The 14,496-nt window shown below is 43.6% G+C and overlaps 1 protein-coding gene across 4 annotated transcripts in view; it reads left to right on the forward strand.

The window, feature by feature from the left end:
- Positions 1–14,496, forward strand: part of ttn.2 (titin, tandem duplicate 2) — a 231,626-nt gene that overhangs the window by 4,278 nt on the left and 212,852 nt on the right. For all 4 annotated transcript variants that reach the window (XM_038719985.1, XM_038719986.1, XM_038719987.1 and 1 more), the window contains exons 2-9: positions 2,666–2,769; positions 3,788–3,991; positions 7,176–7,463; positions 7,588–7,670; positions 7,752–7,966; positions 8,102–8,177; positions 9,479–9,643; positions 14,017–14,076. In XM_038719985.1, coding sequence (XP_038575913.1) covers positions 2,679–2,769; positions 3,788–3,991; positions 7,176–7,463; positions 7,588–7,670; positions 7,752–7,966; positions 8,102–8,177; positions 9,479–9,643; positions 14,017–14,076 — 1,182 coding nt within the window. In that variant the 5' untranslated portion in view covers positions 2,666–2,678. The remainder of the gene's footprint in view (positions 1–2,665; positions 2,770–3,787; positions 3,992–7,175; positions 7,464–7,587; positions 7,671–7,751; positions 7,967–8,101; positions 8,178–9,478; positions 9,644–14,016; positions 14,077–14,496) is intronic.

Consider the following 14,496-nt stretch of genomic DNA (forward strand, 5'->3'; position numbering starts at 1 on the left):
TGTCAGCAAGGCTCGGTGATAAGACCTGCAGATGACTGTGAACAGCTGCAGCTCCTTTACCAAGGCAGCACGCCGCAGCTGCAGCACGGCGCCGCTTTCCAAAAGTTTTTACACTCGCTTGAGGTGGTTTTTGCCTTTTTTGAAGAAGAAGAGTTAAAGCGCTAAACAGGAGATGGGAACATTTACCTCACATGACTGATCAGCTGTTTCCACTGTCGGCGTCTTCCCAGATGTTCTCATAACATTCCTGAAGACCTCCACGGTCTTTAAGTCCAACCTAACCAGTTGAAGGAAACACCGCTAATTCACATTTTCTCTTTTTTAGATGGAAAGGCGGCTACTGACGACCAAACGCTTAAATCCTGTATTCTCTTCGATGAGCACGGTCTCAGAAACAGAACCAGAACCAGAAGGAGCTTTATTGCATTGTAGTATTTTATGCATACAAGGAATTTGCTCTGGTGATAAGATGCGACACGCAGACAAATAAATGTAGAAATATATAAATATGGATTAGACAAATGCAAGTTATAAAAGAATGAATAATTCTTCCACTATGTGCAGAGAATATTTACATGTGCATTACTCTGGGTTTGTGTTGTGCAGACGATTGCAGCGGGAGAGGATGTTGTATTTATATAAATGTAAATGAACAAAATATAGAAGAATAACAAAGATTAATAATATGTGCAATATTTGTCTGCAGAGATAAACACTCCTACAGCATTAGTAGAGACTTTGGCACAGTGCAAATCAGCTGTGAGCTGTGATAATTATTGTTAATATTAAGAATTATAATATTAAGCACCTCTGGAGGCAGCCAGGGACACTTTACAAACCAGAACATAAATGACATGTTTGAACTGAACGTCTTGTACCGAGCGGTTCTGGACAAATACACGTATAAATATATAAGCCAGTATTAGTTCATTAACATTTAACGTAAAAAACACATATTTACATGTTAAAACGCTTTTAAGATGGAAATGAGTTGTTTTTTTAAGAATAGTGACCCAGATCTGTAGTGTCACAGTGTAAAATCGACTTGTCAGCGCCCTCTGGTGGACAGACGCTGTTACAGAGACAGATGATCTGTCTACTGATCAGCTGACGTAGTGATCACCAATAAATCATGTGATGTGGCCACGGATTCAGGACTGGGGATAAATGTTTCTTCTACAAAACAAAAAGTCCTCAAATGTTAAGTGTTCTCTGAACACAGGGAGCCGTTCGAAAGGTTTGTCTGAATAAAATTATGATTTAAATGAGAAACTGGTTTGATATCCAGCCAACAAATCCTCTTTACTTTCCTTCAGACTTCAGCAACACGTGAGGCTAAAGGAGAAGCTGACGGTTCTTCCCAACACACACGAGGCTTTGATCTCCTGTGGTTAAAGGTTTTGCTGAGTTTATAGAAATAAAACTACGTGAGTCTCAGAGTTGGAGGAGGACGACCATGACCCGGGTCTGGCTTCAGACGCGTTGAAAGAACGTCACACGTCTTTGTGTTTTGGTGCTCACATAGTTCCTGTTGAGCTGTTTGAACAGGAGAGCATCGTCCAGCTCATTCCCGCCGCTGTTAGTTCATGATTCAGTTTCTAATTCTTAGTTTCTTTTTTTTTTATCTTCATGTCAGACGTTGTCCAACTTGGTAACAGTTGGTGGACGGTGTAAACGTCAGGGACAACGCTGGGGATCAGTCCTGGACACGTGTTGTCAAAAGCAGAAGAACTGTGTCATACAACACAGTCTGAAAGTGTAGAATAAAAAAGGATATTTTCGGTTCTGCTGTGTCGATGTCCAGAGTTGGACTAAAACTGGAACTATGATCAAAGTTAACAACAAACGATGATGATGCAGCTACAAACGCAAAACACTAAGTACTACTGCTGAAGTGTAACTTGTATTTTACTGATACGGTATTTAACTGTATTTTGTACGCAAATTTTATTTGCCCCAGACCAGATATCTACATATGCATGCAGTGGCTCAGGGGGCTTATGTGTTATGGGTGATTGGATTCTGAGGCAAATGCCTAAAAACTAAGTTGTCTGACAATGAAAACCTTGAATCTGATCAGACTTTTGTATTCTTTGTCGTTTTCAGTCCTCTTGCACGGACTCATTTAAGTTGCTACCAAAAGGTTTTTTAGTTGAGATACGTGGCCACAGAATACAGAAACTGGAATCTCACTCTGGATGGTAAAAATGATTCAGTCATGTTTTGATCGTGTGGTGATGCAGCTGAGAGAAGTGATCCTTTTTGAAAGTGTTGTGGTTTCTTCTCGAGTGAAATGAGTCGTCAGTGTCAATTTATAGAAGCTACTTTGTCACTCTAATTTTCATTAAAAAGTAAAATATTCTGTCTCTTCCAACATAAAGATCTTTGCCCACCCATCATCTATTGTTAAAGTATAATTCCCAGCATGCTCCTGTGTCCAGTCAGTGTGTGGGAGCACCCCTTGTGTTTGTTGTTGGTTACTGCAACAAAGACGGTCAGAAAAATACAACTGTGCCATAATTAAATGTATATAAAATTGATTATTAATGGAAGTAGAAGGGTAATGTTTTTGTTTCCGAGTGAGATATCTAGAAGGTTCTTGCTCTCGTGCTCCTGCTTTAAAAGTTTGTTCTGACCATGTTTGTTTGTTTGTTTGTCTCTGCAGGGTGCCGACCAACATGTCAACACAGGCGCCGACGTTCACACAGCCGCTGCAGAGCGTCGTGGCACTAGAGGGTAGTGCCGCGACGTTCGAGGCTCAAGTTAGTGGTAAGGAAGTTTTCCAGAGCTCAAATGTTTTTCTAGAGCTTTCTGTGCTGAGGATTAGCCCTAAAGTCAAATTGATGTTGTTTCTAAACTTTTTTATTTCCCTTTTAAATGTAAAACCTTTTTGTAAAAAAAAAGAGTGACGGAATAAAGTTGGAGAATGTTACAGTCCATTTTATTCTTACCCTCAAAGCTTTTTAATTGTTAATATTACTTAAAGTCTCGTGGTGTAATGGATCAGCTAATCCAGAAATATTGAACTAGCTTAATAATAAGTGTTAAAAGTGCTTTAGTCATTTTGGAGGGTTAATATTTGTTTAAATTAACATTTTGCTTCTTAATCCTCTTGTTTTTCTTGTCTTCTTCAGAGTCAGATAAAAAGATGGATATCAGTTTAATCTCTGTACAGTACAGAGAGAAGTCCAAGATGTAATTAGCCTAGCTTAGCACAAAGACTGTAGCAAGGGGAAACTGCTAACAAGTGTAGTCACAAAACCGCTATCATAATCAATGTAGTGTAGCAAAAACCGGGTGTTGTATTTAATGATGTGGTAGCTGTTTGTAGCTAACTGGTGTTATACCAACATGTGTTTAGCCTAGCTTAGCACAAAGACTGAAAGCACGCGGTAAGTGCTAACAAGTGTAGCCGTAAAACTGCACGCATAATCAGTGGAGTGTTATTAGCTAACGTTAACAAATATTAACATTAGCTAAAACTAGGTGTTGGATTTTATTATGTGGTAGATGTTTGTAGCTAACTGTTGCTATACCAAAATGTTTTTAGCCTAGCTTAGCACAAAGACTGGAAGCAGGGGCAAACTGCTAAGCTAGGCTAAACATGTCCTGGCTCTATCTCTGTACTGGACACAAAGAGATGAAAGAGATAGCCCTCTTGTCATCTGATTCTGGGCTTTTTAACATTTAATTTTATTTCCTGATGAATGTTGGAGCGTCCCCTCAGTGAGTAAGGATCTCTGGTTACTCTGACATCAGACCGGTCGGGTTCTTCTCTCCTCTGCAGGTTCTCCAGTTCCTGAGGTGAGCTGGTTCCGTGATGGCCAGGTTCTTTCCGCCGCCGCTTTGCCCGGCATTCAGATCTCGTTCAGCGACGGCCGCGCTGTTCTGAGGATCCCCGCTGTGACCGCCGCACACAGCGGGAGATTTTCTGTCAGAGCCACCAACGGCGCTGGACAAGCCACGAGCACCGCCGAACTCCTGGTTACAGGTGAGAGAGAGAGAGAGAGATGGAAGGATAATACACATGGAGGTACAGACAGTAAAGGTGATGTTGATATAGACTAAATGAAAAATGGTACAGATATTTATAGTAGTGTTAATGATAACAATCGTAATGTTAATGATTATAATAACAATAATAATAATAATAGGACTAGTAGAACACGGGGGCAGCAGGTGACCCGCAACCACAGATCCAGACTCCACAGCTCCAGAGCCAGAAACACCTGCAGGAAGTGATAGGAGGAGAGAGGAGAGGGACGAGAAAGCACAAGACTACCGGAAAGGGGAGAAGTTGTGTTAGTAACATGCAATAATGGGATGAGGTTGCAAACAGAGGGAGAGAAAGTAGAGGAGAGAGGAGCTCAGTGCATCATGGGAAATCCCCCGGCAGTCTAGGCCTATAGCAGCATAACTAAGGGATGGTTCAGGACTCACCTGAGCCAGCCCTAACTATAAGCTTTATCAAAGAGGAAAGTCTTAAGCCTACTCTTAAATGTGGAGATGGTGTCTGCCTCCTGAACCCAAACTGGAACCTGGTTCCACAGGAGAGGAGCTTGATAGCTGAACGCTCTGGCTCCTAGTCTACTTTTGGAGACTCTAGGAACCACAAGTAACCCTGCATTCTGGGAGCGCAGTGCTCTGGTGGGGTAGTAAGGTACTATGAGCTCTTTAAGATAAGATGGTGCCTGACCATTAAGAGCTTTGTAGGTAAGAAGAATGATTTTAAATTCTATTCTGGATTTTACTGGAAGCCAATGCAAAGAAGCTAAAACAGGAGAAATGTGATCTCTTTTCCTGGTTCCTGTCAGAACACGTGCTGCAGCATTCTGAATCAGCTGAAGAGTCTTAATGGACTTTTTCGAGCAGCCTGATAATAAGGAATTGCAGTAATCCAGCCTAGAAGTAACAAATGCATGGACTAGTTTTTCTGCATCATTTTTAGACAGGATGTTCCTGATTTTCGCAATATTACGTAGGTGAAAAAAGGCGGTCCTTGAAATTTGCTTAATGTGAAACTTAAACGACATGTCCTGATCAAAGATAACTCCAAGATTCCTCACAGTGGTGCTGGAGGCCAGGGCGATGCCATCCAGGGAAACTATATCTTTAGATAATGCGTCACGGAGGTGCTTAGGCCCCAGAGCAATAACTTCAGTTTTATCGGAGTTGAACATGAGAAAATTACAGGTCATCCAGGTTTTAACATCCTGAAGGCACATTTGAAGTTTAGCTAACTGATGAGTTTCATCTGGCTTGATCGATAGATATAACTGAGTATCATCTGCATAACAATGAAAGCTTATGGAATGTTTCCTGATAATATTGCCTAAGGGAAGCATATATAAAGTGAAGAGGATTGGTCCGAGGACAGATCCTTGTGGAACTCCATGAGTAACTTTGGCGTGCATGGAGGACTGAAATCGATCTGATAAATAGGACTTAAACCAGCTTACAGCGGTTCCTTTAATGCCAATGAAATATTCCAGTCTCTGCAATAGGATCTGATGGTCAATGGTATCAAATGCAGCACTAAGATCTAATAAAACCAGTACAGAGACAAGTCCTTTGTCTGATGCAATAAGGAGGTCATTAGTAATTTTCACCAGTGCTGTCTCTGTGCTATGATGAGCTCTAAATCCTGACTGAAAATCCTCAAATAAACTATTGCTCTGTAGAAAGTCACACAGCTGTTTAGCAACTGCTTTCTCCAGAATCTTAGAGAGAAATGGAAGGTTAGATATAGGTCTATAGTTGGCTAAAACATCCGGATCAAGTTTGGGCTTTTTCAGAAGAGGTTTAATTACAGCTACTTTAAAGTACTGTGGTACATAGCCTGTTGATAAAGATAGATTGATCATATCTAGTATAGAAGTGCTGACTAAGGGTAAAACATCTTTAAGCAGCCTAGTCGGGATGGGGTCTAAGAGGCAGGTTGATGGTTTAGATGAAGAAATTATTGAAGTTAGTTGGTAAAGATTGAGGGAAGCAAAACAGTCTAAACATATATCTGGTTCTACAGCTGTTTCTAAGGTTCCTGAGTTTAGAGATAAATTGGTGCCAGTTGAGGGCAGGTCTTGGTGAATTTTGTCTCTAATAGCTAGAATTTTATCATTAAAGAAGCTCATGAAGTCGTAACTACTGAGAGCTATGGGAATACTTGGCCCAATAGAGCTGTGACTCTCTGTCAGCCTGGCTACAGTGCTGAAAAGAAACCTGGGGTTGTTCCTCTTTTCCTCTATTAATGACGAGTAGTACGCTGCTCTAGCGTTAAGGAGGGCCTTCCTATAAGTTTTAAGACTATCTTGCCAAATTGAATGAGAATTTTCTGCGATATTTGCTTTAATTTGCGAGTTTCAGTATTATACCATGGAGCTAACCGTCTTTGTTTTAGTATTATCTTATTATTATTTTCTCTGTTCCAGGTGAGCGCTCAGGTAGACTTTAATACAGAACTCCTGGTTACAGGTGAGAGAGGGCCCAGGGATCCCAGGGGCCCAGGGATCCAGGGTTTGAAGGGGCAATCAATCAAATAAATACAAAGAACGTATTATAGCAATGACAACACAATCGTTCATCTGCACTCTCCGTAGATGAGAGTGATGAGAGTCTTAATTTGTCCCGCTGTCAGGCGAGGGGGCGTGGCCTGTTACTTAACCCAGTGATAAACCCAAAATAGACGCAGCTGCTGCAGCATAACTTTCCTTAAGAGGAATCACAAGTTTATTACGTGATTAACAGCTTGAACTTGAGCCAGTAAGGATCTCACATCCTGAGGAACAAGACTCCAAACATCAACTGGTTCAGGATCAGAGTTTATCCTGTTCATCTTTACGCCGTACTGGGTACTTGTTTCTGGCCTGGACTCGGACTCGCCATCTTTACAACTTAACTCTCATTCAATCCTCGTGTGTGAAATAGATTTTGTTTAATTTCCAACATGGATTTTCTGGCTGCAGCTGTGTAGTTTTCCCACAATGATGACACAGTTTAAATGCACCTGATTAAACTGAATATTTGGGTTTTGAACAGTTAGACATTTAAAGACATCACATTTTACAGTTTTTTACTCTTTTAAATTCAGTTTTTGTTGATTGATTGTCTGAAAAATGTCTTGTGAAACTACGACTAAGTAAACCCGGGCTAATGAGACGTGTTTATTGTCTCTGCAGCCGAGACGGCGCCTCCAAACTTCCTTCAGAGACTGCAGAGCTCCACGGTGCGACAGGGCAGCCAGGTGAGGCTGGACGTCCGAGTCACAGGAATCCCAACACCTGTGGTGAAGTTCTACAGAGAGGGAGCCGAGATCCAGAGCTCGGCGGACTTCAGGATCCTCCAGGAAGGAGACCTGTACAGTCTGCTGATCGCTGAGGCCTTCCCAGAGGATTCTGGGACATATTCTGTGACCGCCACCAACAGCAGCGGACGGGCCACGTCCACCGCCGAGCTGCTGGTTCAGGGTGAGGACCTCCAGACTCTTTTTCAATCAGCAAATTTAAGATCCACCATCTTTAAAGACAAAGTTTAGTTGTTGTTTAGTTTCGTATCTGGATCATCCCAAACCTGCGTGTGTTTCTGCTGCAGGTGAAGAAGCTGTACCTGCTAAGAAAACCAAGACTATTGTGTCCACATCCCAGATGACGACTTCCCAGACCCGAGCACAGAGGGTGAGACGTTCTTACTTTAAGGATTCATTAACAGATGTCTCCATAAAACAAATCGCTCATTACGTGACGTTTCCCCTTCAGAAGGTGGAGGCGAGTTTCCAAGCCACCACCATGATGGAGATGCACGTGGAAGGAGGAATGATGACTCAGCATTTGGCTCACAAGACTCCCCCGCGGGTTCCCCCGAAGCCGACCTCCAGGTCCCCGCCGTCCTTCGTTTCCAAGGTGGCGGGAGGACGCCAGCAGTCGCCTTCACCTGTCAGACACGTGAAAGGGCCGACGCCCGCAGCCGTCAGGTACGACCGCGGCCCCTGAGCAGGCCATGCAAGATGGTGATCCACGCTGGCAAAGAATCTCAGAAGCAGCATATCTGTCGGAGAATTCATGAAACAGAATACTTAAGTATCGTGTGTCGTCTTTGTCCTCCACAGACCCGTCTCTCCTTCCGCCAGACTGTCCGTCTCTCCCATCAGACCGGTCAAGTCCCCCATCATGACCCGCAAACAGGTGAGTTCACATCCAGGTCAACGACACTTCTAACGCCCAGCAGCCGTTTTCACACCAGCTGATGTGACATGTTTACTGAAGTCAACACTCTGACTTTAAACACTCTGACTCACCAAGGGTGCAACTAACGGTTATTTTCTTTCTCGATGAATCTGCAGATTAGTTTATCAGTTAATGCATTAGTTGGTCTATAAAATGTCAGAAAATGTGATAAATGGCGACCAGTGTTTCTCAAAGCATAGAGGCGACGTCCTCAGATGTCTTGTCCTGAAAATAGTCACATTTAAGAAGCTGGAATTGGAGATTTTTTCACCCAAAAAAATTGACTCAAGCCAATTAATCGATTATCAAAATAGACGATTAATATAATAGTGAACAACTAATTGATTATTCAATTAATCGTTGCAGCTCTAGTGTTCACACAAGCTAGTTCTTCCAACGCACTGCTATCGCTAAATGTTGACGCCACCACCTTGTAGGTAAAAGTATCGTACCTGCCACTGAGGCACATCCTGTGGGGTTTTAGCTTTATTATGAATTTCAAATCTCTTCTGAACGTCATTTCTACTCGTCCTGTAAACATGTAAACAGCCTCTGTGACAATGCGATCACAGCGCCGACGCTATAAAAGAAGTGATGTCCCCCCGTTGGTTTGTGGACTCTGTCATGTTAAAGCCTACAGTTTGGTATTTTGGTGGTCGCCATCTTGTTTTTTTGGAACCAGGCGTGACCATATTTGGACATGAGGGTGGAGCTAGCTAGCTTGGTTAGCAAGACGCATTGGCGGGGGATGCTCAGTTTAGCTAGCGACAAACAGGCTTAAAACTAAACGTACTTACTGAAAAATGAGCAGCCGACTCCTGATGAGCTTTTTCAGCGGCGCTGGTTAAATGTACACAGAGCAGCGGATACGAGTCGCCTCTATTCTGATTGACAGGTCGCCAATCAGCTTGTAGCCCCGCCTTAAAGCCTCCCCTGCTTCCTGGTCTCTGTTCCTCTAAATGGGACCATAATTTACTAAATGAACATCATACTGTGTTGAAGAAGACTTGAAACTAGCGACTGAGACCATAAACTCATCAGGAAAGTGTTTACTGAGGGAATAAATCGGCTGACAAGTAGCAACAGTTTCTTTCTGCAGCCGCTGGAGTCGCCCCCTGCTGGCTGCTGGAGAGGACGCAGGTTTAAGGTGCTTCAGCACTGGCTTCACTTGTGAGAGCAGCAGGTTGCCACTAGTGCAGCGCCACATGTATGATTGGCTTGAGGAAAAGGTGTGATAAACTTTTGCCTTCCTCTTGCAGATTTCTGCCTCTGCGGAGGTCCTGCCTCCCTGGAAGCAGGGCGACTACGTGGCTGAAGCCAGCTACACCAGCATGTCCAGCATGTCCAGCATGACCAGCGTGAGCAGCGCCGCCCAGCTTCACATGGAGAAGCACTGGGAGCAGCAGGTCACCGCCACCAGAGAGGTGAGGACGGTGGAGCCGCCTCTTTAATGTGAAGCTGCATGCAGGCTGAGGAGGTTTTATTCAGTGCATCCAAACTATTCAGGCTCGCTCAGTGAAACACAGTCAGGGTGAACTCGTCTGGTGTGAACGTGTTGTTGAGCTTGACTAGTGAGTCAGCAGTGAACTCAGTACCTCGGCCCGGCTCTGCCTGTGTGTTGTTGGTGTAGCGTGAACATGTGTTGACGTGTTGCTGTGATGTGAATGCGTCAGGACGAGCATGTTCCCCAGGACCATAAGACCGTGGCGGTGGCTACCGTGGTGGCGGCCGTGGATCAGGCTCGCAGCCGGGGCCCGCATGAGGCCGCCGTGTCCGGAGAGCAGGTAGACCGCCACAGTCCGCCACCATCACTGCTGCTCAAACTGTCACTTCATTCATATTTTTTCACTCTTTCCTGTTTGTTAGTTTGTTTATTTTCTGTCACTTCGTTCTGTCGGACCACGAGAGGACCTTTTTTCACCTTAACCGCACGCTCACATGTTCCTCTCTTCAGATGTTTCCCCTCTCAAACAGAAAAATATCTCTGTAACCAAACAAATTATTAACTTGTTGTAAAACACACTTTATTCAGACTCCACAGAAACAAAACAAAGATGTGAAAGTCTTCTGGCGGCTGTCGCTGGGTTAGCTCGCTGAGTCTCTGAGCGGCAGGACTACAACTGACGATTATTCTGTCGGTTATTTTATCGATTAATCAATCAGTTGGTAGGTCCATAAAATTGTAAAAATTGCCAAACCGGGTTTCCCAAAGCTTGAGTTGACGTCCTCAAATGTCTTCTTTTGTCCAAAACCGAAATATATTCAGTTCACTGTCGCAGAGGAGGAAAGAAACCAGAAAATATTCACATTTAAGACGCTGGAATCAGAGAATTTATTAATTTAATAACTGTAAGCCTGTATAGTCCAACACTAGTACAGGACTTGTCCTAGAAGCCTTGACATTGATATTTAAGACATAGAAGACTAGAGTTATTACCAAAAAAGGACAACGCTGCAGCTTTTGGTTGTCTTAGATTCACCCCCACCTGCTGAGGATGGAACTGAAACTTTACCTCAGGTCAGGGTGAAATGAGACAAAGGAAAATACAAACATGCTCAAAACAAACCACATGAAAACAGTGGAGGTGTGGAGCCTGGGAGGACACCTCGGTACATCAGGGCTGAAGACGGGCCAAGGTCCAGTATTCTGTTAAGACATGAAAGTAAGCGAGGTTATCTCTTTTATTTGTTACATAAAAGACCTCATGAGAAAATAATTAAAAGACCGATAAGAAACATGATAACAGACGTAGATAATCTACAGAGAGTAGACGACACAACAAATGGAACAATAGTTGTATAATAAAACCCGAGTATAAAATGAGTCTCTAAACTAAAGACTCACAGAGTAAAGAGAGGCCGCACGTCCAGCCCATCAAGCCAGTAAAATCAGCTGATCGATCAGTGACAAGTGATGTGAACAGCTAATAAAAATGTCCAGACACGTTTTAAACGATCCCAGGAGATGAAACCAACGGGAAGCCCGGCTCGTGCTGATAAACCTGCAGCAGTGACGAACGTGTCCGAGACGCAGCCGAAGGTGAGCGGCTGTTAAAATCAGCGTGGACTGAGCGCGTGCAGCCTTTTTTAATACAGTTTATGGTGCAGCCACGTAAAGAGAAATAAAAGCCGAGCTCTTCTCTTTCTTTCGGTGTGTTGCTTGCCTGTTTGGCTGCAAGAAAAACCAGACAAATAGTCACTTTCTGCCGCGATCTGGTTCCAAAAAGTAAGTAAGAAGTTCTGACGTTTGGATTCCACTCGATACTGGGCTGTTTCTGTCGGTACCAGCGATTCCCATCCCTAGTTATATGTGACAAAAAATACATTTGCATAAATCTGCTGAAGTCATGGGGTTTGTTTAAAAGGTCCTCACTGTGCTTTTCTTCCCTCCGTCTGTATCTTATTCTCCATCTTGTTCTGGCTTCACTGGCAGAGTAAACTGCACGTGTCTCTGCAGAGCTGCATGCCGCTCGGCTTCATGGCTTCAGTCATTCTTGTTTCTTCTCCTGTGTAGATAATCTGACCCTTGATTTGAACCTTCCTCGGATATTATGGAAGTATTTTCTTTCAGTCTTCGGGGCTTTTCGTTGAACATCTTCCTCCCGACTTCCTGTCCTCAGATCTATGTGCTGCTTTTTGTGTCTCCAGGCTGAGGGAGGGGTGAAAGCCGGGGCGGTGGCCACAGTGGTGGCGGCCGTTGACCTCGCTCGGGTCCGCCTGCCCGCGCGTGTGGAGGGCGGGCGAGCTGAGGAGGAGGAGGCCGTAGAGGCGGAGCTGAAGCAGCAGGCGGCGGCGACTGCAGTGAAACATGTCGTCGTAGCTAAAACGCTGCCTGCTGAACCGCCGGCTGCCGTCGCTGCCGCCTCAGAGCAGCGCCGGGTCCAGGTCTCCCAGGTCGGAGGAGTTTGCTGAATTCATAACAGATGTTATGTCTGACAATAAGAGTCGAGTCTTCTTAACCGCTGAATAAACTCTGCTCCAGATTCAGACAACAACAGAGATCTCCACCCACGTGGACTCCGGCGTCGCCCCGTCTCCAGTCCCACATTTCACAGTTTCTAAAGTTTCTGTTCCTAAACATGAACCGAGCCACGAGGTAAGGAAGGGGAGCTGCAGGCCGCCGTCATCCCCAAACCCGCCATTTCATCTTTAACAAATGTTAACACACGGACTCCACTCTGTTCTGTGGTGTGATTCACTCTGGTTTCCTGCTCACAGCATCCGACACGCTAAACTTTCACGCCGTTCACTCATCACGGTTTGTGTGTGATCCTGTGGAAAGGGATGTTACTGCACTGGTTCTTGTCTTTTGAGACGGAACCATTTGACCTGATGCCTCCACAGCGTGCTACGTGCTCTCTGAGGCTGGAGACTCTGAGGTGTTTGGTCTTGGATCTGAAGGCTTTACATGCTGCAATTTGGAAAAAGATTTTAAAAACAGTATCTACAGTTTAAAAAAAAATGTATTACTCAAAATTGTGCTAAAATTTAAATCTGTTTTGTTTTATCTTTTTTAATTTTTTTTTACAAAATTGTGTGTTATTTGATCACCACGCAACACCTGACAATATCGAATATTGTGTTTTTGTATTTAAGCTCAATATTAAAAACTAACAATAAAACACAACAGGAACAAAAACAGGAAATATTTGTAACTGTAGTTACATATATGCGGAATCCCAGTTACATATTTTTATCCTCATCTAATTTCATCTCAGTTATAAAATATCAGCATCCTAAATGCAACAGATTACAAAGTAGACGTTAAAACTGATTTCTTTTTTTACACAATACTTTGTGTAAAAGCCCTCAAACTAGTGCTGGACAATGAAACAATAATGATATTTATCGCAATACATCTTTCCTCCATAACAACAAAATAAATGTTTGACCCACAAATGATTTAACACTTACTTTTTCTATTAAGATATTTATTTTGTTGAGGAAAAAGAACTGAAAAAAGATTTTATAATATTCAATCAAGTGTTTGTTCTGAGAAGGAAATAATGATTTTACATTTATCGTGATAAATATCGATATCTAATGATAAGACATTTTTTATCGCGATGAGTTATTTTTTTGCTTTATTTATGTTTGTATATTTATGTCTTTTTTTATATAATATAATTCAATGTCTCGAGTCCTGCTGTGACTTCCTGCCTTCACTCAGAGTCTCTCTCCGCCGCTCTTTGGACTTTGAGAGCGTTTGTTTCCGTTAACGCTCTTCTCGTTTGGCTCGATCAGGTGTCCATCGCTGGCTCTGCTATCGCCACTCTGCAGAAAGAGCTAAGATCCTCCTCTCCCAGGAAGATCATCAAGCCCGTCAAGTCTCCCAGTCCGTCACGCAGAGCGGTGGAGGTGCGGGCGACGTCGGAGCCCCTCCCACCGCCGTTTAAAGACGTCCGATACCAGAGTCAGTTTGAGTTACAGCCGGGCGGAGCTTATGCAGTGAGTGAGGAGGAGTTTGAGGACTGGGAGCCACAGGTTGGTCCGACCCCCGTCGCCGTCATCCTCCCTTCACTTCCCCCTAATTTAACCCCGTGTGGACTGTCACCTGCGTTTGACCTTCTTCACTGTAACGCAGCAGCCAATCATCATCATCATCACGAAGACCCCTCCGCTGCTTCTTCTTCTTCCTCTTCCTGTCCCGAGCTGTTGACCTCCTCCCCTCTGTCCTCTCTGCAGGGTTTTTATCTGTCCTAACCGGCTTCCCCCCCTCCATCCTCACAGAACGCCATCTCTGGGAAACACCTTGTTGTTTGTCGTTGTTGACTCGTGTTGTTGTTGTTTTCCTCAGGAGGCGGCTGCAGTTCCCACCAGAGCTCAGGAGCCCGTCGTTCCTCCCACTCTGATTGCTGTGAGTACTTTCCTGTCCTCCAAAATCTAAATACTGTCAGAAGGAAGTGAGGAGTAACGAGAGTTTACGTCACCAAAACATTTTCAGATCGAAAAATTAACAATTAAATTATGTTCAAGGTGTTAAATGTAGAAATGTGTTTATGTCGGCAAAATTGAGAAATATTGTAAATTTCAGATATTTTAAGGGATCAAGCGATGAGTTAACAACGTGAAGTTATTCTGCAGCAGTGTAAGGAAAGTAAACACATTTCTGCAGCCCTTAAATTTAGATCTGAAAATCTCTGTTTTGGTGACGTAAACGTTGTTTTTAACTTTTAACTTCTGACTTTGGGATCATTTAAGGTTTTTCACTGAACTTTACAGAAGAACTAAAAAACAACTTTGACCGGTATTGTAGCTAGTCTGACTGCCGACTCTC

This window comes from Micropterus salmoides, unplaced genomic scaffold (assembly GCF_014851395.1).
Source record: "Micropterus salmoides isolate LMB-PRFRI ecotype aquatic unplaced genomic scaffold, ASM1485139v1 Ms_hic_scaffold_15, whole genome shotgun sequence".
NCBI classification, from domain to species: Eukaryota; Metazoa; Chordata; class Actinopteri; order Centrarchiformes; family Centrarchidae; genus Micropterus; species Micropterus salmoides.